General features: G+C 39.6%; 1 protein-coding gene across 2 annotated transcripts in view; it reads right to left on the bottom strand.

The window, feature by feature from the left end:
- Window positions 1–734: 734 nt before the first annotated feature.
- Window positions 735–26,758, bottom strand: part of DSE (dermatan sulfate epimerase) — a 33,972-nt gene continuing 7,948 nt past the window's right edge. The window contains exons 2-6 of one of the 2 annotated variants that reach the window (XM_058020677.1): window positions 22,210–22,678; window positions 10,559–10,812; window positions 6,700–6,939; window positions 5,490–5,697; window positions 735–3,799 (exon numbers count right to left, since the gene is read on the bottom strand). In XM_058020677.1, coding sequence (XP_057876660.1) covers window positions 2,038–3,799; window positions 5,490–5,697; window positions 6,700–6,939; window positions 10,559–10,812; window positions 22,210–22,625 — 2,880 coding nt within the window. In that variant the 5' untranslated portion in view covers window positions 22,626–22,678 and the 3' untranslated portion in view covers window positions 735–2,037. Of the gene's footprint in view, window positions 3,800–5,489; window positions 5,698–6,699; window positions 6,940–10,558; window positions 10,813–22,209; window positions 22,679–26,758 lie in introns of those variants that run through there. The other variant, XM_058020678.1, reaches the window with a different exon arrangement.

The following is a 26,758-nucleotide window of genomic DNA, read 5'->3' on the forward strand; positions in this document are numbered from 1 at the left end:
TCTCATGACAAATAATAGTATCACCTAATATTGGAAAACTAACAGTGTCTTTAAAATTTAACATAAGCCAACAGCTATTTTTGCATGTGTTTATGTCATCACAGTGCAAAGGCAAAAATAAAGAGATTTCCAGTTATCCACAGCCTGTCACAGTTTAGTTGCTTTCAGCAGGTACGACTGGAGCTGTATGGGTGATAGTCCCCAGGCTCAGCTCCCTTTGCCTTAAGAAACAAAGTGAGTGAGTTGAAATAGACAATCATCCACCCCACACTTTGCAATCGGGGAAAAGGGGGAAGTATGTCTTGAAGGTGTTCCAAGGCCTTTGGTGAGCTGAGTTACTGTCTGAAGGCTCTCATAATCCAGAGACTATGCATGGATCAGAAATTAACTGGGTACCTAAATCTTTGCTCAGATAAAATGCAGCCAATTTCATTGAATAAATCCAGGCATTGGAGACTGCAGTAGGGCTTATTTATGTGAATACAGTGCTCTGAACTGACTCAGAACCTAGTGAAAATATTCTGACCTATTCACTGAAGATATTTAGACAGGAAAGCTCCTCACATTTCCAAACACAGACTTGCAGAAGGCTTAACAGAGTAATGTAGATAACATATATCTAAATGGTGTAAAGAAGAGGAAGCAAAGGTTTGTGTTTTGAACCAAGTACTGATGAACATAATTACTGTAATTATCAGGAAAAATATTTAAACAAAACAAAACCAACTTTTCCATAGAGATAATTATAATGCTTTTATTTAGCAAATGTACTGAAGAATTGTTTTTCTGTAAAGACATACAGGTATGCCCCAATTCCACAGCTTCCATTCTCTCAAATAGCTATGAGTTTTTGAAATTAGTTTAATGAACAGAGGGGAATATATGTGAAGATGTCAAACTTATTTTTGTCATAAACCACATGATTCCATTTACCACTAATCCCCAAATAATTGACCTGGGGCCACCAAGAGCTTGCAGAACCCTTGCTGGTGCTTTATAGAGAACAGGCTGTTCACAAAATTTTAACTGTCCTCTTTCTAGACATTTGAAAGAAAAAAATACATTAAATACTTCCTTGATACATACTTTTCCATACTGGCAGTTGCTGAGGTTACCACAGGATTGCTTTGGTTCTTTGTATTTTAAAAATTACATAAGGAAGGGCAGTGATCTAGGACATTATTTCCCTACCAAGATGTGCTTCAAACTATAGAAAATTTTCTTGAAACCCTGCCTTGTAAAATGGAGAAAAGACCCTACAGAATTCAGCATTCTACAGCCTACACTTGGCTAAAATAGAAATGGTTTTATTTTCCTGAGAATTGCATTCTGCTCTACTTTGAGTTAAACCCATATTTGCCTTGTACTACTGCCTACTAGTGATGTGTCCCTCACTTGGCAAGCACTGACATGATTGTCATTTTCCACTGTGCCTGTTGTAAGCATGTGTAAAGCATGGAAGAGACGGGACAATATAAGGTCTGCAATAATGATACAGGGGTGTCCCATATTGAGCCATTCTTTGGTTTGGCAGACAGAAACGAAGTCTGCTGCTAAGATCTGCCTTGTATATGTATATTTGAATGTCCTCGTCTTAGGAGAATGTCCAGAGACATCCCTAGCAGCCTGAAATGAAAACTCACTACATGCAAATCAAATTCTGTATAAAAAAAGACCTTAGAAATAAACCTAATCAAGAGGGCTCATCTCACCAAAAAATTAATTACAACTTTACACTACTGAACTCTGATGAACAAAGTACAACATTCCCTCAGACATGAGGCCCAACTCAAAACACAAGGGAGAAGTACTTATTAAGTACTGATTTTTCTGAGATATTAATTGCTTGCCCTATTATTTAATCTATTCCGGTCTGAAAACAATCTTTCCCCAGATGTTTTTGGAATGTTTCAGAAAAAAAAAAAAAAAAAAGAGAAAAAAAAAAAAAGAGAAGATATAAACTTTGGCCCTATTAGGGTTAATGTTTTTGCATAGACATATATGACCATAAACTGGTCAACTAGTAGAGGTCTTCTGCTAACATTGTGACTGAGAACAGGAAGAATACAGCCACAATAATATACAGCTGTCTACTAAAAGAATTGCATACAGACATCTTTGGCCATGCAGTCTCTTGGCCTTCTGGAAATAAGTGAGCTGCATTGCTAGCATGACAAAAAAAATAGCAATGTTGAGAATCAGAAAGAGGCGAGTATAAGAAGCTGATATTGATGGGGCGCTTCGAGCAGTCGCCACCATCTGCGCCAGCCCTGATCGGCCTTTGATTGACATCCCAGTTTTGTGCTTCACATAAGTGATATCTGCAAAGTCCAGAAGATCTTTCATTTCCTCATCTTCATCTACAGGCAACTCTTTTTGCGCTTGAGTCTGTGCCTTTTGTCGCACTTTTCTTTCATTTACCTCAATCTGTGCAAAAATGTCAGGAACGGCATCAACAAATTTGTAGCCTTTGGCTACCTTTCTGTTTTTCTTTGCTCTGCCACGCTGCTGTTGCTGCTGCCTCTGTGAGATTGCAAATATCCTGTCAATGGCCTCCTCTGTCTGCCTCTTATCTGAAAACCTCAGCAGGCGCTCAGCAGTCTTCCTAAAGCTGGCCGTGTTGCGTACACGAGACAGGATCTGCTTCTCAAGCTGCTGGAAAACGGGTTTAAAATGTTGCAGGTTCCTCTCCACGATGCCTATGTAGTCCTTCACCTCTGGCACTGTGGAGCTCCTGATGGCAGAGGCTCGGTCAAAGACAATTTTCTGGCGGTCTGCAATAACCTGTGCAAAGGCAGAGCGGGAGCCATCCTCGACAGGCCACAGGTACACGGCATAGGCGTGCTCACCAGTGGTCACAAACACATCCAGCTGCGGGGAATCTCCACGCACGGTGAAGCTCTGCACGTCCACAGAGGGCCCGATGAAAAGGTAGATGGCCCTCGTGACGGGGTGCCGCAGCAGGGTCGTTACATTCACGTAGTTTGTTCCATTGTAGGGGTAGCCCCGGGGATACATCCTCGAGGCAATGGTGGCTTTCTCACTGTGGCCAGTGTCGTCCATCCAGTACATCTTATATATCCCATCACGGTGCCTAATAAAGGCCCCATGGACATCATCAACAACTGTTTCTTCAAAAGGCACATCCACATTGTGGAAGAAACTGGTCGCTGCCTCCAGAGGGCTGTCATCTTCTAGGTGGATTTGGTCCACTAGCAAGAGAAGCTGGGGATGGAGAAGTATAAGGTTTCGTTGCAATTTTCTCAGCTTCAGTTTAGGATTGTATGCACCCACTCCTTCTCCCCTGATAAAAACCACGCCGCTTCTCTCCGTGGCAGCAACCACTCGTCCCTGACAGTCGCCAGCCAAGTCATGTTTATATTTAAGCCACTTTGAGGAACAGTCTTCTGTAATCTGCCCTTCCCATGGGGAGAAGCAGCTCTTAGACACAGCAGGGGAAAACATCAACACATTATTAAAAAAAGTATATTTTGGCCCATACAGAGCTTCTGTTATGAAAGGTACACCGTTGGGAGCGAAAGTGAAGGAGTTCTGGTCTGGGTGTTCGTGGCCAGCATTAAAGTTCCTCCACCCCTTGATCCACTCTTTGTACTTGTTCTTATGAACAATATCATATATTGCACGTCCTCCCAGCTTTCCTGACTTGAAGGAAAGGAAAGGCCTGTTGATTTCAGCTGGCAAAGCACTTCCATAAGTCACCACTCCCCAGTCCTCAAAATAATGTAGCTTAGGAACTCCATAGTCTGGTGGAGGTACAGAGCGCAAACTTGCATCATACCTGCAAAAGAAGATGATAAAAATTGGGTTAAAAGTCCCTTGACTGATTCCACTATCAGCACTTGCAAAAAACTCAAAAAAAAACATTCTCTGTTTACATCAAAGAGCAAGCCAAAAATATAAAGCCCACAGTTATGCTTCCTAATCATATAGCTGTAATTATTATTCATCATACTAATCCCTATACAAATTTGTTGTGTGCTTTTTACAGAACAACAGCTGAAAGCATCTGCTCTGCATTTAAAGCAAGCAGTCTTTTTGCAGCCCAAAAATAAGAGTACCACTAATTTCAAACTAGCCATGTTTTGCCCTAGATAGTCATAAAACTCCCAACTATAACATAGATCTTTAAAAAAGGCAGATTAGACCAGACACTGCCTAGACATCAGCATTTGTGCCTATTTACTGACTACTTAACAAAGAGAAATATCTGTTTCCCCAAAATGATGATTACAGAAATCTGTAGTCTTCAAACAGAAGAGGCAATAAATTTAAAAGTAATGATGAGGCATTCTGAAGGTGAAATGTTTATTATTTGTATCATTTAATGTATGTTAGTTTCTTTCTTCAACCTAGGCTGAAGAAAAATTTTCATGGTTTTTCTTGTATGAATCGTAAGACGTTAAGACATTTTGTTTAAGAAGAAGTTTTAATTCTAGAAAAGGTTAAAATTACTACAATTTTATCTGTGGGAGTCAAAACAATAAAAATACAAACCAAAACCTTCTGGCATTGTTTTTAAGCTACCAAAATAAACAAAACCATATTAAGCCCACTAACATTTCTGTTAGATGGTTCCAGAATCAGATTTATTCCTACAACTAACCAGGAGTTTCTGGCAGGCCCTAGACAGTCACAGAATTTCCATGAAGAGACAGGAGGAAACAGTGATGGGATGAGGTTGTAGAAGACATATTTTGTATTTTGGAAGTAACAAGATAAAGGCTGCTAGGAGCCTAAGAAACATGCACTCTAATGTGCACATCATAAGGGCAAACCACCATATATTCAATAAGATTTTTCTTGCAAGAGAGAAAGAGCTACACTCACTCCTCGAAAATATACTTGTTATCTCCACAAACTAAGGGAATTCATATGTAGATCTAAAGCTTCCTGAGTATTTTAATTTCTTACTTTAAGAAGATTGACATAGAAGTTAGGATAACTGTAAATTACATGGGAAAATATCCATCTAGCATGGCATTTTTTCCAAGCATAGCTTGCTAATTAGTGTGCAAATCCTGTTAACAGTAACCTTACTGCTTGGATTATTTAACTTTTAAAAGAAAGTTTATACTATTTTACAGAACTTTTGAATGAAAACTTATGCTTTAAATATTCATCTAATTCATCATAAAAGAACAGGATTAAACAGGATTAAATCCCATTACAATAGACCAAATTAAACAAAGACTAAATACAGGGAAATTTTCAGTTCCTTTGGAATGACCTGTATTCTATGAAAGCAATGGACAGTGGATAGAAACCATAAAATCAGATGCAGGACAAGACCAGGGTGTTCCCTGTGGCAACCTGTGCTAAATGAAGAAGTTCTTCTGTGCCTCCTGACCCTGGGTGGCACACGGGCAGCCTGAGCCCGGCCTCTGCGGCGCACATCTAAAGTTAATGAATTAACACTAACAGCAAACAGCTGCCAGGTTCCTTTTGAGCCCACTCATTCCCTTTCATACCAGAGAAATTCAGTGTGGAGAGTGCACCACCTCTGCCCTTTGGATGGTGTGCCTGGCCCCTCCACCACTCGGTTCCTTCTGATCTGCTCTGCCAGCCAGTTCCCGCTGCCATTGCGCATGACAAACTTGTCGAGAAACACCAGCTGGCTCTCCGGCCCGTAGAACCAGTTATAGTTGGAGTCTGCGATGGCCACAGTTCTCTGGAACCCTTGGGGAAAAGCGAGAAGGAGAAAGAACAAATAAGCACACAAAGATGCTTTTGAAGAGCATGCCAGTGAAGCCAAGCGGTGCAAACAGAGGCAGCCTTTTCAGATGTTTATAGACCTGCTTGTAAATGAGCCGTAAATAGGTTACACAGGAGTGGTTTCCTTCTGCTGCAGCTAACTTGAATATTCACCTTTCTTCTTTGGCTTTGGGCTATGGACAGCCAAAGCACCACACAAAATGTAAGATGCAATCCACTTCCTCTCCTCACTCAAGTCTGGCAAAGGTAACTTTCCCTTTACAGTTTTCATGTTTTTATGTGAATCTATACTCTGCAAAGGAATAAACCAGAGGGTCCCCCAAAGAACAAGATAATCAGCTTCACCTTGAAACCATCAATGTGAGCTCATTTTGCTCTTAGGAACCTCTTCCCAAAGGATGCCTGGGGTCTCACATGGATTCAGCACAATTCCTTATGTGCGTATGCTGGCACACCAAAGCTGCATTCAGCCCCTGTTACATACATGGGTAGATCAGGGGTTCCAATACAGTTATCTAGGTTTTTTTTACCTAGAATTTGAGCAATTTAAGTTCCTAATGAAGTGTCCTGCAAATAAGCAACACAGGGGGTAACAGCTTTAAACTGAAAGAGGGTAGACCTAGTTTAGATATGAGGAAGAGGTTCCTTCCTGTGGGGATAGTGAGGCACGTGGACAGGTTGTGAAGTTGCGGATGCTCCACTCCTGGCAGTGTGGAGGAGTGGCTTCAAGGCTAGGCTGGATGGGGCTTTGAGCAACCTGCGCTAGTGGAAAGTGTCCCTCATTTAGAAGCAGTGCTAAACAAGGCTGTTCCTGTTTTGATAACTCTTGAAGGTAAAATCCAAGGAAATGGTTATTTTGAAAAATATCCAAGTAGAGTGCTATTTTAAAATGGCCTATTTAAAGTATGAAATTTATTGCTGCTTCAAAAATAAAGAGATTCATCTTTATTCACCCAAAGGACCTACCTGGCAGGACAGTCCTGTACATAAATGCAAAGTGCTGCTTGAGCCAGGGGTGGCTGAAGTGATTGATGTCAAAATGCCTTTGGACGAGAAACATGTACTGGAACAGTGATCTGGTTGTGTAGCTGCCATAAGCCACCCCTTCATAGAGGGAGCCATCTGTGACCTCCTGCAGCAGGACTACTGACTTCTCCATGATTGTCAACACCTGCTTGGTCCACAAGTAAGCTTCCTGAAGGTAGCCTGAAAGAAAATGACAATGGCAAAACTAATTACAACCCAACAGTTCATACATGGTGCTGTCTGTGGGGTCCTTCCCAGCTTGGAATCTGCAGTCCAGGGGTCTATAATACAACCTATTGCTGCAGCATCCCTGTACTTCTAAGGTGAAAAATAAAAGTAACACATATTTAAATACAGCAAAGCAAGGTTGCATGAGCATGGGAAAATGTATCAAACACCTTTTGCTAGTAATATGGGGCTATGCTTTACAACTTAAAAAGAAAATTTCCTGAACACATTCAGGACATGCAAAAAAGGGAAGAGCCAAACCAAGACTATATTGCATTTCGAATTAAAGCTGTACGAAAACAAACCAATGGCCCCACTAGAGGGCTCCAATAATGCAACAATTCTGATCGGTCATTTTTCACTGGCAGGATCACCAGCATGGTAAGGAGATACACAGAGACTAAAAATGCAACAAAGTTCACATTTGAGCTGCAGTTAACTGATATGACAATGAGCTAACTCATGCTCTATTTTAAGACCTGCTCTGTTCTACTGATATTTTCAGTTTGTTGTACAACCTAAAGGGTTATCCAAATAAAAGCTATTTTGGAAGAGCTTTGCATGGGTAATTCCAAAAGTAGATTCTTCAATTCCCGAACAAAATTAATCTTCGAGGCAGATAAATTCTCTGCCTAGAGATGTTACTGTTTTGGTCTGCTCCACACAAATCGAGACCTGGGAAGAGGTCACAAGAAACCTTCTCCGTGCCAGTCTGCTTTCACTAAGCACAAGCAGGAGAGCCTCCAGCAGAAGTCAGCACATGGAACCCAGCAGAGGAAAGGCTTTTTGGATTGAGTAGCAGGAGAGGTAGGTCCAAACAGACATCAACTGCCTTGTGCTTCTAACTGGCAGCTTAGTGTTCTCCCAGTTCAAAATGTCTGGACACAGATTGAACCAGACTTAATTCCACCTATAGCAAAGCCCAGCTGGCACATGTTACACCTCACTATGTGGTGAAGCAGTGCCTGCTGAATGAAGCACATGTGCTAAGGGAGTAGGAGCTACATTCAGTCCTGTTACTCAGTGTTTCATCCCATTGCCACCAACACTGTATTTATGCTCAGCAGAGTGATGAGTAATTCAGGCATCCTACCAGTCAAGGCTGCCAAATCCTGCTCAGTTAACTGAGACAAAAAAAAAAATAGCAGTGTCTAAGCAAAACAGACAAACTGAGTCTATCACAGTACTTTAAATGCCTGGCTGAAGAGAAAACTGTGATGGGGAAGGCCTGAGCAACAGTGGCAGTGGTACCACTTCCACTTCACTCCCAGTTATTAAGACACTTTTTCATTACTCTTCATGGAGTTGGCAGCACAGTGGTCTGTCAGAATAAAATCCTGAATGTTTCCACTCCTGTTTTCCCTTGTGACATGAAAGGGAAGCTATGCTGCAAGAATGTGATTTGCTATGGTTCAGCACAGTGCCTTTACCATTGCAGTGCATTAATGTTCTGTTTACTTCAGGTATATCTATGCTATAACACTACACTTGTAGCACACTAAAAGAACAATAATACATTGAAATGAAAAAATTAAAAGACTCAACACCCTGTCAGGCTACATGACAAACCAGAACAAATTTCACCTAAATTTAGCAGTATATAAATCAGGTATCTATATTAATATCAAGGCCTTAAGTTTCTATTTTGAACATCTGAGTGTCTAAATACAAAGACTTCTCCAAATGCACGTGCCTAGAATTAACTTCAATTAGTTTCACTTTCATTCCTTTGGAAACATTTACATTCTTTTAAATTGGCTGTTTAGCATCTACAAGTTTCAATAGCTGAATTGTGTTTAAACTTAATAGTTGGAATTTAAACCTTCTGTGAGAAAGGTCTACACTGGGATACATTATTTGCAATTGCTATGTATCTGATGCAGAAGCAAAACATGTTCATTCCTTTTCTCCCTCCTTTTTTTTTTCTCCTTCAGATTATTTTCTTTCATATTGGAATTACAATTTGCCCTTTTTTTTCCATTTTAGACTAACAGAAAAACCTAATTTAAGTTAAATTTAAGTTGCTATTAAAAAAAACCAAGTTTCTCTATATCAAAACAACAGCACTTAAATTTAGAAATATAAAGTCTGTTTTGACCTATTTTCATTTGAAATATTACTATTTTCAAATTGCTCAAGAATTCATTAGTTTCCTGCTTTTTTCCTTCCTCCTCCCCCAAACACCATCACTTTAGTGAAAAAAATACTGCCTGGCTTTTTGATGCTTTCATTGTTTTACACAAGGCATACTTATGGTCTATACCTAATGAAAAGCAGAATCATCTTGCAAACTGCCAGCTTTCTGCACCAACAAAGGCTTAGGGAAGGATGGAATTATATGAAATTTAGCAAACCCACTGAATAAACATGGCTTTGAGTCTTCAATTTGTGGAAGGCAAGACAGGAGGATAGGGAATAACTGCCACACATGCTCTTGATGCTTTTCAACATATACACATCAGTCAGTGTGTTTGTTTTGACAGGCACTTAGCAAAAAATGATCCTCCAAACACAGTAGGTGCCACAGTTTTTTGTCACATTTTTTTGGGCACTTGAAAGCTCCAGTGATGGGCAGATGTGCCTCTGTTTGGCAGGGCTGAGCAGCTTGGCAACACCATCAGCATCCAGAAACTAGATTTTCCTGGACTTGCAGTGCATAAGTAATTCCACCGGGAATCATGTTTTCAAAATACTTCTAGCACATATAAAATAATTACCTGATGAAATATGGATTCATTCTTATAAAAGCGGCAGCTGGCTCCATGACTTCCATCTCTCAGCTGAAGTACCTCTGGGGTTTAAAGTCAAGATTGCTCACCTGCTTTCTCTCTCACTCTGTGACTTGCACTCTCCAGCAGGACAGGGACAGCCCCTTGACAGAGCAGGCAAAAGCTACTGGCCAGAGTATTCACCTTGGAAATGCGAACAATGGTTTTATGCCCCCAAAGCAAAGAAGAGGAAACCAGGCACAAATGTTTGTTGTGGGGTGCAATAGGAGAGTTCAGAGGAAAAAAAGTACAGCCTTGGATATCTCCATAGAAAAGGCTGTTGGGAAGAAATGTCCTAAGCTATGGCACTTGGGTGGATAAAGTTACACTTTTGCAGATCCTCCAGGTGAAACTACAAAAGCCTTGGATGAAATTCCAGGCTATCCTGTTGCCTGGCTCCCAGGTCAGAGCAGTGGGTGTTTCTGACTGCTGACTTTCGCAATGCTTTGTGTAAGGAGAACAAGCATCATTCTACATTGATGATCTACTCTGAAAGACACTGACCATGAATCAGGACTGACAAACTGTACACAACTGGATTTTTAACTTTTGTAAACTGTGAGGTAAGAATTTCAGAATCACTTGGAAAACTGAACTTATATACATACTCATAATGACTTGTGCATCTGCCCACAGACTTTTGCTCCATTCACTAAATTAAATTTTACTAAGCAGCAAAAGAGTAAACCCAATAGTGCTGTACACTAAAGAAGCATTTTTATCAAACCCTGAACTTTGCTGCTTAAGTGGCTGATTTGAGTTGACAGACTTTAGAAAAAACATCCCTATGGCTCAGCACATACCTTGATTCATCAGAACCAGGCTTCCAGCCAGCAGGGCCACACAGTTGGTAGGCTGGTGGTTGTGAAGGTACTGGAAGCCCCATCCACGTCTGTATGATGTTTCGTACATGTATCCCGAGGCATTGGCAATTACTTCAAGAAATCTCTCCTGCTGAATCTTGCTAAGGTAGCTGTACAAGAAGTCATAAGCAGTGGCAAAACCAACCAAGGAGTGAGCAAGAGGGACTTCATCCCAGGGGGCATCCTTCACTAGCCTGTCAAAAAATAAAGACGACAATTAATTGAGTTTCACCTCCTTAGCTTTCCCCCTTACTCTACTGTGATACGTATATGACTTTAAGTCTCCCAAGTTAGATGATTCGTGTTGAATTTTAACACAGTACTTAGCTACTTACCAAGTCTCTAAACTATTTTTTCCCATCCTAAGTACGGACAGTATTAATCTTCAAAGCTCAAAAACTTTTTTATAAAGATTAAGTTGCTAAATGTTAGAAAAATGTTTGAAATATTCTGGGTTTTGCTAGGAGAAAGATAGGCAGAATACTGATAGTACAGAAATAGAATCTATTCATCTGAAGAAAGATTAATATAATTTTTGATAAAGTAATATGCATGGTTTATACTCCTCCAACCTCCTGTAACAGATCTTTTTTCTTTTCCAAAGGAGTCAGTTGATGATAAATGCTGCCATGAGACTAAAGCTGTCTTTACAGCAAGTATAATAAAACAACTCACTACACTGTTTTTTCATCTCCCAAATGCATTCAAGGACAGAAGTAGAGAAGAGGAAACTTAGTTTTACTAAACTTGAATTAACATTCTTAATAAACACTGGTGTTTTTTAATGATAAGAAAGAAAAGAGGTAAAATGCTGTCAATACTAAAAAATTATTTTCTAGGAACTACTGGCTTGTGTCTAATGATTACACTGAACTTAGAAAACAGTACATTTTTACCAAGCAAATTCATAACATAGGTCGTATGGAGAAAATATTCCTGTTAAATCAAGCATACATTGTGTATCAATAACTTTAATTTTGCAGTACTTATAGTACTTCCAGCCCATGGTTCTACAGAAAAGAAAATGTGAAGGAATACATAGTGAAAGTAAACTCCTATAAACTGAAAAATCGTCAGTTGCTTTCATGCTTTCATGCTCTCCTCTTTCACTTTTTTTGCAATCTATTTTTTATTACAGAAATGAATTAAAATTGTTGAGATGAGTGTCCTACTGCAATCAGTAGAAATGATGCTGTGCTCCTGAAGGCATACACATTCCAGTTTCAACTATTTTATGACTCAACAAATATGATTTCATCTTCATTTGTGTAAGCAGCAGTGTGAAGAGATGAGAAAAAAAAATCCCCAAAGAATTAAGATAAAACCAAAAAAGTTCTGCTGCAGAAGCATTTATTGGCATTCAAATGCATTAATAAAGCATGTAAAAATTACAAACATCAGCCTAAGGCGCTGCAATGATGGTAAAAGATATCATGTGCAAGTGAAAAAAAAAAGGCCTTTAACTTTTATTTCAGCATATTTAAATCATTGGAAGAACTCAAGTTTGGCACATTCATACTGTCATGTAAAGAAACTATCTGTATGTTTTTTGATCAGATGAATTTTTGATCAACAGTTTTAACTGTTCACCTTCTCTCAGCTTTGATTCCATATTCTGCTTGCAGTACAGTTAAACATTCTTTTTTCCTTTTTTAAAATTAAATATTTGTCTCACAGATTTAAATTAAATACATCAAACTGAGTTATCTGGTTATTTGTCAATCTCAATTAATTGTTTATTTCTGCTTTTACATCTTTCCTTATAATTGAAAGAGCTATTAAAATGCTGTTGATCCTATACATAAAACTAAAGTTACATTCTATGCCAACTATATGCAACACTCTGGCACCATGATTCCTTTCAGGAATCCTTTGACACAGAAAAATTCCTTTCATCAGCTATATCATGAATTCTAATTTCCAAGGTATTTTTAGTCTCATTAAACCTCTGCGTATTCAGAAATCAGAGTTCAAATAGGAACGGGGAATTTCACTTTAAAGGCAGCTGCTTGGAACAATTACAAAGAGTTTGAGGCTAAACTATACATTAGGGTGGAAGAAAAGTTGAATGAAAGGATTTGAGCTAATTAAAAAATTATAATTCTAATTTCAGTATCTTTTTAACAACACACAAGCTCCTAATTAGATTCTGCTATTATGCCGAAACCAGATCTTTACCTGACTAAATTTAAAATGGGATTTGCCAGTGGAACTGATTTATTGTAACCTTCACTGTAAAGGTGTATGCTAACTTTATGTTTAGTTTCTAACAGAGTACCACATCAAATTCTACAGTGTAAGAGCATATAATAGCCTCAATGGTACTGCTTCTGACAAAAGAGAAAGCATCCTTCTACATGGGAGGTGATAAACTGAGAAGTTACAAACTGCATTTAGGCTCCTGATCTCTTCAGGAAAGAAATAAAAACAAAACAAAAAAAACAACAAACAAACAAAAAAAAAACAACAAAAAAACCCAAAAAAACCAAAAAAACAAAAACAAAAACCCAAAACAAACCCCCAGCCTTTCTGTGTAAAAACCTTTATGTTAGGCACTCTTATCATAAATACTGACACAGTTACCCAGCTTGGGTTAGACAAGCAATTTTGTCATAACACCCCTGAAATTGCACTTCTGTAGTTAAGTCTTGTATAAAATTTCACAGAGGAGATTCACACAAGTAATAGGGAAAATTAAACATGACAATTTAAAGATCTTAATTATTAAAAACAAAAAACCACAGTCAACATCTGTTCTTAAGGTGAAGCTCTTTTGAAGAAACAACTCTTCAGCTGCTACAAATCAGTGCTACTCCCCTTAACTTAGTTTCAAGGGAACCAAGCAATGTACACCAAACGTGGAAAATTATTCCCAAGAAGAATGATCAAGTAGCAAACATTACATGGATTTCTATCTAAATGATGCTCTCATTTTTCAAATGCATCTCCCAGTGTCACACTTGGTAAACAGCCTGACTGATAAACTGGGGAAAGCACAGAGCCAGAGGCATGCACTGAATGCAAGTGAATAAAGTGTTTTCAGGGCTAACTAATAATTACTAAGAAAAGTGGTATGTATTTATACAAAGATAGATAAAAACAAGCCCACACTTTGCCCTGTACAACAAGCTATTTTCTAAGCTACTCAAGACTAAAACTGAACATCAGAGAGTATGAACTTCAGCTTCACAATTAACTGTGTCTGACGACAACAAGTAACCTCTACCTCAAGGCTGCATTAGCCTTTAAAGGCATCAGATCTTGCAAAAGCAAAAAAACAAATCCAAAGTAAATAAAAATAATCTATAATAGGTTCTTTTATACAGAACAGCTACTTAGTTGCAGACATATGAAATTTGAGCAAAGGCAACTGTTTAAAAATTCTAAAATATATTTTAAATTCTAAAAGATAAAGGCACCCCTACAGTACCTTTTTGCACTTATATACCTGCATCTGTAGGTATAGGTATATTTGGAAGAGGTGCCTATCTGGAAACTTGAGAAGGTTATGAAAGAGGAAAAAGTGCTGAACAGGTTTGCTACCTCATGATCAAGCTCCATAAACATCCAAAGCCATATGCATTGTTCTGCACAAAAATCTGCTGTCTGGACAAATCCTGTGAATGGCACAGGATAAATACATGCCTGGGGTGTTCTTTACATTTGTGTTCATCTGTATCCTAAAAAATATGTTTGTTACATTTAGAGTTTGATATGAATCCTCCATGAAGAAATTGGAGAAATAAAGAGATCATGGATAAGGTTGCAATTATGGATAAGTAGTATGGTTTTTCTACATGTGTTGAGAATTTTAGCATGCTGCAATGTGGTTTATCTGTTTTAGATTTGCCACCTTCTGCAATGAACAATGAATATGAAGAGGGGGATTAAGACCCTGTTTTCCACTGATCAATTGATGGCACTGCATTTCTTCTATGTATACACAGCACCTTCATTAAGTGCAATTCCAAACTCTAAATAAGTATACCATTTGCATAAAATTTTGGATGGAAAGTAAAAATCACTACCACCAACAAAGCCAAGATCACTACAACCTGTCTATTTCTTGACAACATTCCTGATGCTAATACTGCCTCTTCTCTCAGTAGAAATGTGTTTCTTTATTTTCTCACTATTCCCTACCAAATAACTACTTCCTTACTGAAAGCAGGGTCACCTGGGTTGGGGCAGTCCCAGATATGAGTACAGACTGGGAGAAGAATTCACTGAGAACAGCCTTAAAAGGTGGATTTTGGGGTTCAGGTGGATGAAAAGCTGGACATGACCCAGTGATGTGCACCTGTAGCCCAGGAAGCCAGTTGTTCTGAGCTCAGCAAAAGCAGCATGGCCAGCCAGCAGGGGAGGGACTTTGCTCCTCCACTCTACCCTGGTGAGACCCCACCTGCAGTGATGCAAACTGCTCTGGAGTCCTCAACAAAAGAAGGACATGGACCTGCTGGAGCAAGTCCAGAAGAAGCCAGAATGATGCTCAGATGGCTGGAGCACCTCTCCTATGCAGACAGGCTGAGAGAGATGGGGTTGTTCAGCCTGGAAGTCTCCAGGGAGACATTACAGAAACTTTCTAGTTCCTAAAGGGGGACACAGGAAAAAGAGGGGTTTTGCATAGGCAGATAATAAGACATAGGGGAAAGGTTTTAAACTAAAAAAGGAGATTTAGAGTTACAAAGAAACTCTTGACTGTGAGGGTGGTGAGGCACTGGCACAGGTTGCCCAGACAAGTTGTGGATGCCCCAAATCTGGAAGTGCTCAAGGAAGTGCTTGGCTGGATGGGGCTTTCAGCAACGTTGTCTGGTCCAAGCTATCCCTGTCCAGAGCAGGGGTTTTGGAACTGGAAGATCTCTAATGTCCCTTCCAATGCAAACAATTCTGTTTCTACAATTCTATTAGCATTTCGCTCAGAAATACAAGCCAAGAGGGAAAAACCACTATATGCCCAGTTCAAGGCAGGATTTAAATCGAACTCTGTTGCTCAAGTGGGTTCCTTGATCATGACCTGTGGGATGTTTAGATTCATCTTTCCTTCACTGTGTATCCCAGTTCTTAAAAACAAACTGAAGTAAATAGGAAAATAACCCTCTTTAATCTGAGATATAGAATACCCTTCCAAGCAGTGTGAGATTGGATTTTTGGCCTCTAGGTCAACAACTAACATGGTATCAGTGCATGCAAAATGAAGAATTAAGCACATGCTGACACACACATTACACAAGTAATTCACAGCCTGAATTTTAATGCTCCAAACTTTCCCATGACAAATCACTGCAGAGTAACTCCTGGAGGAGGAACTTGAAGGAAGAATGCCAGTACTTGCTCCTCAGCACCGAAATTCTCAATCTCACTAGGTGCATGCACAGGAAACCAGTGAGAACTCTCTCCTAATGGCTTAGAAGTGGAAATTAGTTCTAAGACAGCCCTGTAGTGCATTTTGATGCCATCTACCTCAGATATTGGTACCCAGCTGTGAGAATGGTTGAGTTTAATGCACACAAGATGTCAAGTGTGGATGCAAACGAGGCATGCAATGGGGCCAAGTGAACTCTTGATCGCTTGTGCAGTTGTACAGTCTTCCCAATGCCACAGGCAATGCCTTGGCACTCTTCCTATTGTCCTGACCCACTTCTGAGGGTCTATCCTGACCTATTCCCTATCAAGAGGGAGAACACCTTTCAAGGGGAATGAGACTACCAACATTTATTTTATAAACCAGACCAAATCTTAAATATTTTTCTTACAAAGTCTCCAAAATAAAGTCATTTTTTTGATCAAGTGTAATATTTTCTTAATAAATGGAGCAATACTCTACAATTGTCATTTTGGGGAGAAAAAAGAAGGTACTCTGAAAAAAACCCAACCTCTCAGCTTTTACCCTTCCCACATTTTTCTGGTTGGCTGCCAAAGCAAAAACCCCATTATCTGCCCAACCTTAGTGCTTGGTCCTTTGCAAAAACAAAGAAGTTAAAAAACATACTTGAAAAACTGATGATTTATGTTTCTGGTGTCTAAGGTAAAACAGGTTTGCTTCTCTCTTTACCAGTCATGTTTCAGCAGCAGCCAATCTCACATGCTTGTGTTCATTGCAGCACAGTTGACATGAAGAAAGGCAAAGGAGTGGTTAAATGTAAAAGGCTACATTCATGTCAGTATGGGGGAAAAAAGCAACATATAGACAGACATTTTAAGAGCTTACTATAAAAATAGAGTTGTACTGCTTAGGTGCTATGGGGAGGAAAATAACCTTTAGCTCCTTAAAAATCTTAATCTACTTTTTAACCTCTTTCCCTCTGTTTCCTCATAGGTCTATGATCATCATTCTGATGCTTCTAAAGCTTCTTTCAGATCTTATCTCATTTTTGGCTTTGATCACAAGAGAGTCCTTCACTCACAGGGCTTGCTTTTATGATGCTTCTCTGTTGACACATTAATAAACTAGAACTGACTCGGTTTCATTTTTTCTCAGTGTCATGTTAAGCAGACATAGAAATTTAATTATGTTATTTTTTAGAGATTGCCTCTAGCTCTTGTTTTAGCAAATTTTTATACCAGTCATGCCACAAAGTGAGCTCCCAGTAGCTCCCACAGAACGTCAGCACCAATTTATCTTCTATACCAATTTAGATATTAATGGAGCTCTCCAAAATCCAGCTAGCCATTTAATTTCACAGACATGCACAATTTCTATTTTTAAACACTACATATGTAGAAGATAAAAACAGCATAAGGGTTTGATATTTCACTTACTAACATAATGTATATTCCAGATATCAAATTCATCCTCCTACCCTCCCTTTTCTTTCTTTTTCCTCTTTGTAGGAGACAGTGTATCAGCATCCTCCAAGCTTCTTTTATACTAACTTTTATTCCACAGTCGTACAAAGCCCCCCTAAGTTTTCTTTGAATGTGATTGCTAGTTGATTACTGGGAGTCAAACAGATGCTATAAATTTCTGGTGAAAGCACGGAGACTTGCTTTATTGCACCTTGGCATATATGAATTCATTTTAGTTAAATCATTATCCACATGTTTAATTATTTACACATATCTATTTTTACCTTGCAATCTGTATTGTTCAACATCAAGCACTATCTGGATACTAACAGCAAGGGTCCCATAGGATGCTCCAATACTTTTTAGTAAGCAGCAACTAACAGAAGGCTACATGATTGCTAGTTTATAAGAAAGCAGCAGAAAGGTCACAGATTTGTTATTCCAAAGCCTCCTGTTAGTTTCTCCTTAGCTGCTGCTATTGCCCTGGAATGTCTGCATGTGCTTGACAGTAATTATCTGCCCCGTGAAACCCACAGAATCGCTGTTAAATCCCACACCTTACTGCACATTGGTAACATACTTGTCTTTAAAAGTGGGGCATCAACTGTGTGCAAAAACACCCAAAAACAAACCCACAGAAATTTCTTTCTGGCCATTGCAAATGGGAACCTCTCTCTTGCTACAAGAAGGGTGCAGAATTTGTGAACTCCCAAGGCGTTTGTCTGTAAGGTGGGCTTAGTAAAGAAGAGAGCTTTTGGCTGCTTTGTCCAAGCCAGAGAGTCTGACTGAAGTGTTATTTCTGCACGATGTGTGACTCTGATTACATCATTCCGCTCAGCACGGGGACGGGACGAGCCAGCAGCATATGGAAAGAATCACGAGCACAGATCTCCTTGGCCAGAACGCCCTTCTGGTGGGGAGTGCTCTAGGGGCCACTCAGAGATAAAATGCCAGAAAACACATCAATATCCTCTGTTCCCTCTAGAAAAAGGAAATACGGTTGAAATATAAGGACAAACTTCCCATAAGGTTTTAGACAGTATCTAGATATCCAATCCATGGAAAACCAAGGGAGTTTATTAAATACCAGCTTTTAGTTTTTACAGGAAAAACCAATAATGTTCATCTATTTCAACTAAAATATTAATGCATGCTTGTTTGCTGTTGCTAGTCTCCGCAACAGTGTTGTTCCCAGATTATTTTGGGTGATTGTTATAGTTAGCTGTTACCCAGTGCCCCTCTGTTTATTTTAAAATGTAAACCTACTCCAGGATGTAGCCATTAGGGATGCTCTGCTAATGAGCAGCATGCCTGTCCACATGGCTTGTTATGACAAACGGCTCAACCTCTGTTAGTTGACACAAATGGGAACTCAGCTATGGGTGTACTTTATTATGTGACATAAAATGACTACGTTAATAGATGAGAAAGAACCAGAGTTCTTAATTACATGCCCCTTCCATGTATATATCAATTACCAGTAGACTTCCTCATAATTGTATCGTGGGATATTTGGACTATTGAGGATTCCACTAATGTAAAGAAGAAATTTAAAATGTCTGTCTCCTTAATCTCCTAGCATTCTGAAACAAATAACCACTGACATTTAAAACCATATTTCTTTTATTCAACTACTGCATATGCTAAAAACATATACTTTTGTTTTTTGGTAAGGCTTAGATTTTACTCAACATTGCCACAAAAACTAGAGAAAACTCATTAAGATGATTTTTTTTTTTTAATTCTAAAGCAATTTTAGAGTCAATGCCATGACAGCAGAAGTCAAAAGAAATCCAGATTATACTGCTGAAGGAATTAATCTGCCAATGCCAGATTTAACTTCCCAACATGTTGATGAATCTGTCAGTGACAAAAAAGATATTTTTCCAGAAATTTTGCATGTCAGTCTTGGCACCTACATTAATGAGGAGGTCTAAGGAGAGGCTCATTTTACTTACCTTATGGATACCTCTTTGAAAAAGTCCTCTTTCCTGATGAAATAAAATGTTATGGCAGAGGACCCTCCTAACATGCAAGGCTCCAAAGTCAGGCAACACCAAGACCCCTCCTTCTTTTCACCCTCCTGATCAGAAGACATGTGCCCTCAAATTATTTAATAAGGACAATAATCATAATATATCATCCAGAATGATATTTTCCCAAAGTCTGAGGAAAACTAAACATGCCTAGATAGACTGGACAAAAAATTCCACCACTCTGACACTGCCAGAACAGCTCATATAACAGCCGTAACTCGTATTTATCATGTTTATTCTCCTAGTCTTATCCTAAGTGGAGAAGTACGTGCAGTAACATTTTCTGGTACTTTTAAATTGAGTTTCTTAGGAAAAACAGATTTACATAATCTGTCTGCCCAGTCCTTCAGCCTCTGAATCCAGCCTATTTGAGCAAAGCCAGACAGTGCAGTACAGCCTCAGAGATGTCACATTCCTACTTTTCTGAAAACCACTGTTGGACAAGGGAGAAAGATCTGTATTACTGCCACCACTGATGGGGCTACAGTATAAACTCCATGCTGACAGCATTCAGACATAAGTTCTCAGGGGGAAAACAAAAATGGAAACCAGATCCATGTTTCTGCCACAGCACTTGAAGAGCTGGCCAGCTGGAGGTTATACAAAGGCCAGCTTAGCCCAGCTCTATTGCCTATGTTTAAAATTTCCTCCTGCACTTTCACTACTACTGAGCATACTGCAGCCACTTCTTTTGCCAAACAGAGAACCCTGATTAAACCTTGATTGATTTCTGAATGGGATGTCTACACCAGAAGGGAAAGATGGGAAAAGCATAGTTTCTCTTTCAACAAGGTAATGCAAGATACTTGCTTGAGAAAAAACAGTACTTGGAGGCAAGTAAATAACATCAAAGCCAAGAGGAAATGGGATATCTGCTTGGTTCTGATTGGTATCTGGTCTGCTGGGACAAGGGAGAGCATTATAACAAAGGACAGAACAACCACAATTAATCCAGGGCAGGAATCACAGGACATAAGGAACTTAAATAACGTTGAGACAGAGAGCAAGATGTAGGAAACTGAAAAAAAAAGACACAAACAAGTCCTCCTACTCAAAATAATGCTTCCCCCTCTTTCTTATTTCATTAAAACAGATGGCCATGTAACTACAGCCTTCCCAAAACAAGTTAAGAAAGTGTGTGAACAATGAAACTAAGGAGGAAGGTGTTGACTTTGGAGCAGCCTGTCTCCTGTTGGAGATGGTCACATATCCTTGGATTCACCTCTGTAAGCTATATCCCTCTGTCAGTGTGCCAAGAGAAAGTGTCTCCACACTGTCTCCAGAGCTAAGAACAAAGCTTTGTATTGCTATGCTTCAGTGGAAGATTTTGGAAACTACCACCACTGTTGAGACAATATTTTCCTTCCTAAATCCCATGTCCTGTCTTCTGTGACATGCAAGCAATATATGGGCAGTGTGTCCCTGCTGTCTCCCATCACGTCTTTTGCTCTAGCTCATGTATTTCTGTGGTATTCACCATTTTAATCCTTATTGCAGGGGAACCCAAACACTATCACGGCTTTTCAATAATGTCCATCAGGAGGATATAGATCCCAAATTCTAGCTCAAATCCAGCATTATTCCAGTGATGGCCCATGGAATGATAACATTTATAGGATACTACTAGTTGGTTACCAGAGGGTAAGGAATAGTAGTTTGAGCAATGAACACTGCTTGAACAGCTGATGCTTCTCCTCCTGTGCTGACTTGAATCTTGACTCACACTTCTGCCGAGCTGCTGTCACCACAGAGCTGTAGGAGAGCAGCTATGACAGAAGGGAGTCGTGCCCCATTCAGCCCTATCTCACTGCCCTGGGCAGTTGCCTCCCTCTTGGCAAAGCCCACATTCCCATCCTCTGACCTATCCACAGTGACAGCAATCCTGGACCATAGTCTGCAAGGCGTACCAAGTGGCAGCTGCTGCAGGGATGTAGGGGAAATGCATCTGCCTGAGCAAAAAGAGGAGATAAATTGCAGGTGGGTATGAAAAGCAGGAGACCTTGGGGTCTCAACTCTAGAATCACTCCTATATAGCGAGAACATTAACTTCTGTTCCAATAGAAAGAGTGTGGCACAGAGAAGACAGGGCAACTTGTAGGGATGACAACTCAAATCCAAGTGAAGTTAACCCAGAAGTGGTCATCAAAATACCAGTTACTCAGGCATTTCCAGTAATCAGATAGACAATGATCATGTCCTAGTATATCTTAGGGAGAGGCCCAAGAACCACGCAGCCAAACAAAGCTGCCAGACTGAACTAAAGCTCAGATGGATGTTAGAGCAGACTGCAGAAGCCCAAGAGTGTAACTTTTACCTAGACCAAATTACACCTTTTTCATAGGTCCCACTTTCCTATATTCTTCCTAAGGAAGAACTAGTACCCAAAAGATATGTATGGAGCTGGAGGAAAAAAAAAAATTTCGAAGTAACATTTTTAGCACTTCTTGCTACAAAACAGATGTGAAACTCTTCCTTCTGATTTAGAGTGGGTTAGATTACTTTTCTTTTTTACTGCAAGCAGGGTGCTGCATAAAGAATCATGTTCCTTTCAGCATCAACTTTCAAGAAGAGAAGTCCAGTGATGGTGAAAAGCTGCATGTCACTGCTGGTCCCGATGAGGGTAAATGCATTCAGCAAGTTAGTCACTGTTAAAATGAATATTAGTACAACTGATATAATTTAAGTAATTCACTTATACACTCACTCCTCCAAGTGTAAGCAGTTTATACAGTAAGAACAACTTTAAAAAAAAAAAGGACAAAAATCTACCAACTAGGCTGAGCCGCCATCCTCTCCATGTAATCCTTAGCCATGTTGATGGCCTCCATGTTTTCAGGGAAGAGCACACAGAACATTGCCAGGGCCCCGAGGTTGTTGCCATAAATTTCGTTCCAGCGAGCGCTGAACTCCTTTGGGTCCCAGGGAGGAAGGTACTCCAGGGGATTTGAAAGCATGGTTTGCACTGCTTCGATCAGCCGAGCCGCAATGTGCTGGTGCGTGGTGCTGGCCTGGAGCCGCAGGGTCTCCACGTCCCCCTTGGAGAAGTAGAGCATGGGATAGCTGTCATAGTTGGCGTTGACAAAAGGAACCATCGTGTCTTGGTCCTCCCTGGCGCCGCAGGCAAAGGCGAAGCAAACCGCGTGTATGAAAAACACACTTGGGGCTCCCCGTGTGTGAGTCCTCATTGTGGCATCAGATCTCCAGGTCCCAATGGCAGCCAAACCATCTTTGAAATGTCCTGTGGTAGATGGACATGGAAAAACGTGTTAGAAAATGAATCTGTGAGAATCTGTGAGATGCTACCATTCAGGAAATATGATTCTACCTAAAGAACCCCATGTATTCTCCAGGTGACTTTCAAATCATATCTACTTGAGTATGTCAGACGAAACATCTAAACAGCAATTCACCCAAGAGAAACAACACTATGAAGAAAGCCCCCTCCTTCCCACACCTTGCCCTCTGGTAGCTGATACCAGCTGAAGGGACACAACACCAGCTCTTGTACTCGAGATCTGAAATAATTGCAACGGTGCCTAATAGGAAGCAGCGCTGACTGCACTGGCAAGGGGAGCAGGGCGGGAAGGGAGGAGGAAGGGAGAGAGCCAGGAAGCTGGCGGCAGCCAGGCCTGCGTGCTGCCTTGGCTGATGTTAGCAGCTGGAGAGAGGGAAAGATGAGGAATGCTGGAGGTTTGCGCCGGGGTCACTTTATACAGGGCTCAAGGCCTCCGGTTCTGACACGTCCTCATTTTAAAAAAAGAAAAGAAAAGAGCAAGCCAGGAGTCAAAAAGGGAAACAGTAAGTGGTAGAGTCTTAGAAAAACAGCTGAAATACTTTGCCTTCCGGGCATTTAGGGGTTTGCATTATTAGTATTTTTTTCCAAAGGGCTTTCCATTTTACATGTGGAGATTTATTGCCAGTTACCAAGAAGGCTGAACATTGTATTAAAATGCATATTCTTCTATGTACATTATTTCTTGAAATGTGCTCAAATGAGAAATCTATGCAGAGGCAAATGCAATTTCAACATAGTAAGTTACTTTGTAGAAATTACCAACTATCTGGCCTAAAGTCACAGATAAAACATGGCCAAGATCCCCCTGAGGAAAGCCAGCAAATTCCTAGAATTCTTATGAGGGAAAAGGTTATGGAAAGCAGGCTCAAGTGAGACAGTTTTATGTAAATAATGAACAGTAGTTTTCAATTATTAAAAGGAGAAATAGAAGGAAAGAAAACCTAAAAACAGATACTTTTTTTTTTCTCCCATGGAAAACCAGCTTCATAGGATTCAGTCATAAAACTTGTAGGAAGTTGAAGTACAAAGCAACCTTTTACTTCTCCCCACAGTCCCTATTCCATAGCCAAAATTTTCTAATAGAAGCTGAGACTGCTAAAACCTTAGAGACCCACATCCTGTTTCAACAAAGTCATTTATATGAGAAAACTTTGACAGACAAGGACCCTTCATGACTACTGGGTGCCCTCTAGATTTTTGTGCTCAGATCCTAAAATTAATTTGTGAGCAAATCTCTTTGGCCATGAAATACATAATTTCTTGTGAATTTGTACCTACAAATAATACTGTACCCTGTAACTGCTTAAATTTATCTATTACAGTGAGCAGCATAATTGCTTAAACAGTGTAAGGGAAGATGACATTTTCATAGTATTTTAATGCATTTTGCAAGTACATTTTGCCCTGTTTTGGAAGTAAACCAGTTGCTACAGGACACATTATCACAGGCTGGTTTATTTGGTAACACTTTTACTATATCTACAGAGTCTCTCACCACATACACACATACAAAAAGACACATGCACCACAGTTTATCCAGACCTACTCAAAACTACTTGTATTCTTCTCTATGCTGAAGGAAACTATACAACAATATATTTTGAGAGGAAGGAGGTAAAGCAATACATTATGGTTGAAACATGATGTAATTTTTATAATTGATGAAAAAATTGCTTTGTCATAATAATAAAAAAACCCACTACAGTTTTTTTAAAAGCCTCTGTGATCCTTAGAACTGTGGGCAGAGGAAAGAACCTAAAAAATACCTCAAAAAAAGCCAAAAATGCCTGTAGCTTTTTCTGTGTTAACCATTTATTGAAAAAACCTTCCTGGTTCACACAAGCAGAAAAAAACCCCAGCTAGCAGTAAGGACTTCATGCATTCTTTGCTTTGGTTTGATTTCTCTAAGTGTTCTGCACATCAGTAACAATTAAGAACATACATAAATTTAGGGATGGTTTTAAGAACTTCCTAAATTAAATTATTTCTGACCAACGATTAGGGAATATACAGTAAAGTTTCCCAGAACTCCTTTGCAAATGTGAACACACATTTCCCAGCATTACACCATCATCAAACACATCCAGTGTTGCCAAAAAGTCATAGTCTGTACTCTTAGGTATTCAATAGCCTCCCACATTTTCACCCTTTATTCATGTGCACATTTCACTGAGAAAGTAAACCTTTTTTTTTACCTTTACACCACTACACCACATTCTTTAGGCTAACAACAGAATAACTGAAAATGAACCTATTGTATATGTATTCAGAGTCACGATCTGGAAGAAAGTCAATAGGCAGTGGCAAAAGCAGGAACACAAAATCATTTGTTCTTGGTTAAATTATACTGGCACCCTTCCTATGATATGAAGACTTACTCTCAGCAGCCACGGCTCACTAAGGACAGTGAGCCCTGTCCCATAACCTTGCAGGGCTCAGCCTGGTGTGACTGAAGGATGGCAGGAGGCAGCTGGAAGGGAGTGCACCTTCCTTTCCATGCAAATCTCTGAGCCTTGGTTATCAGCATAGCTTAGGTAGAGCTGGATCTGTGCAGGTAACTGTCCACATAAACTCCAGCTTACCAGTTGTGAGTGAACTTGTTACAATTTTTTTGTACTTTGCCTGATACACAGGGCTTGAAAGAATTGGAGTCTGGGCCTTCTGATCATTTAATGTGCACTCACAATACCATTTTTTAAAGCTAAAGGAATTTCTTACTCTCATATTACACTGCATCATTACCAGTCACATCTTCCAAGAAAAACTTCACCAAGCAACTCAACCTTTTCTGAAAACGAGGGGGTTTTATTCCTTGAGGAAACCATGATCTGACAAAGCATTAAAAATTAAAAGGAGAATGAAGGATCCTTGTCCATGAAAGAAAATCATATTATACAGTATGCTTTGAAAGTGTTGTCATTTAGTTCTAGATTGAAAGGGTATTTTGCATGCTTTCAACTCTACTGCCAGCAGAAACAAACAGTAAAAACCATCAATTATTCCAGAAAAAAACACCCAACAGAGATTAAATCTTAACAATTTTAGTTCTCCCCTGCATCAACCAGTAGATGTTCAGCTGCAGGAAAAGAAAAAAAAGTATTGTAAACTGAAACCACTAACTAAACTAAACATTAGTTTACACAGATAACTTCACCAAATAAACTATTTAAAAGAAAAGAGAGGCCCATTTACTCCTGCCACACGAGCACAGAAACGTCACTCCATCAGTGAGAGCAGAGGAGTAAAAGAGGGGCAGAGGAGGAGGGAGAGGAAATGATGGCACTGTTAGGATCACCAGCTTGCACAGCTGTCCTTGAAGCAATCTGACCTTCTTGTGGGTGATTAAAAATTAGAAACAGGTAGGAACCATGTTTTTCTGTAGTATCAGTTCTGAAGAGCCACTCTGCTTTGTAGCTGCTTTTACCTGGGACCAAATTTGTGACACTTCTTAAAAAGCAAAAGTTGCAGGTGTCTCTGCTGGCATCTCCCATGCTAGCCATAACCCATCTCTGACACGGGCACCTTGTCAACATTTACAGGCAGGAACAAAAAAGGTGGAATTTCAGGTGACTAAAACTTCCATGAAACTGAGGCATTACAACACCACAGACTATTCAGGTTTCTGAATAAAAGATCTTCTCAGAGCCCAGGACTGGGACATGAACACATCAGACTCTTTGTCTTCTTTTGGGAAGCTACTATTTTCCACAAAGGCTACAGTTCTTATTATGGTTACCTGAGATACCTGAGAAACAAATGTTTGCCTAAGAAATGTATTCAAATATTTAAAGGAAAATCTGTTCCACCATCCTGACAAAAATCAAATCTTCAGGTTCAGTGCCCAAACTTTTACCTTAGTAAATGACCTCTGAGTCAGCATGGATGTAAATTTCATCATTTCTTTGCACTTCATAAATTATTGACAGTGAAAATGAACTTTTTTTACTCCATTTTTTTCAATGCTTGTAATATTATAACATGCAGTTTCATTCTAAACAACAGTGCCATTACAGTTTTGTTACA

This window comes from Melospiza georgiana, chromosome 3, assembly GCF_028018845.1.
Source record: "Melospiza georgiana isolate bMelGeo1 chromosome 3, bMelGeo1.pri, whole genome shotgun sequence".
In the NCBI taxonomy this organism is placed as follows: Eukaryota; Metazoa; Chordata; class Aves; order Passeriformes; family Passerellidae; genus Melospiza; species Melospiza georgiana.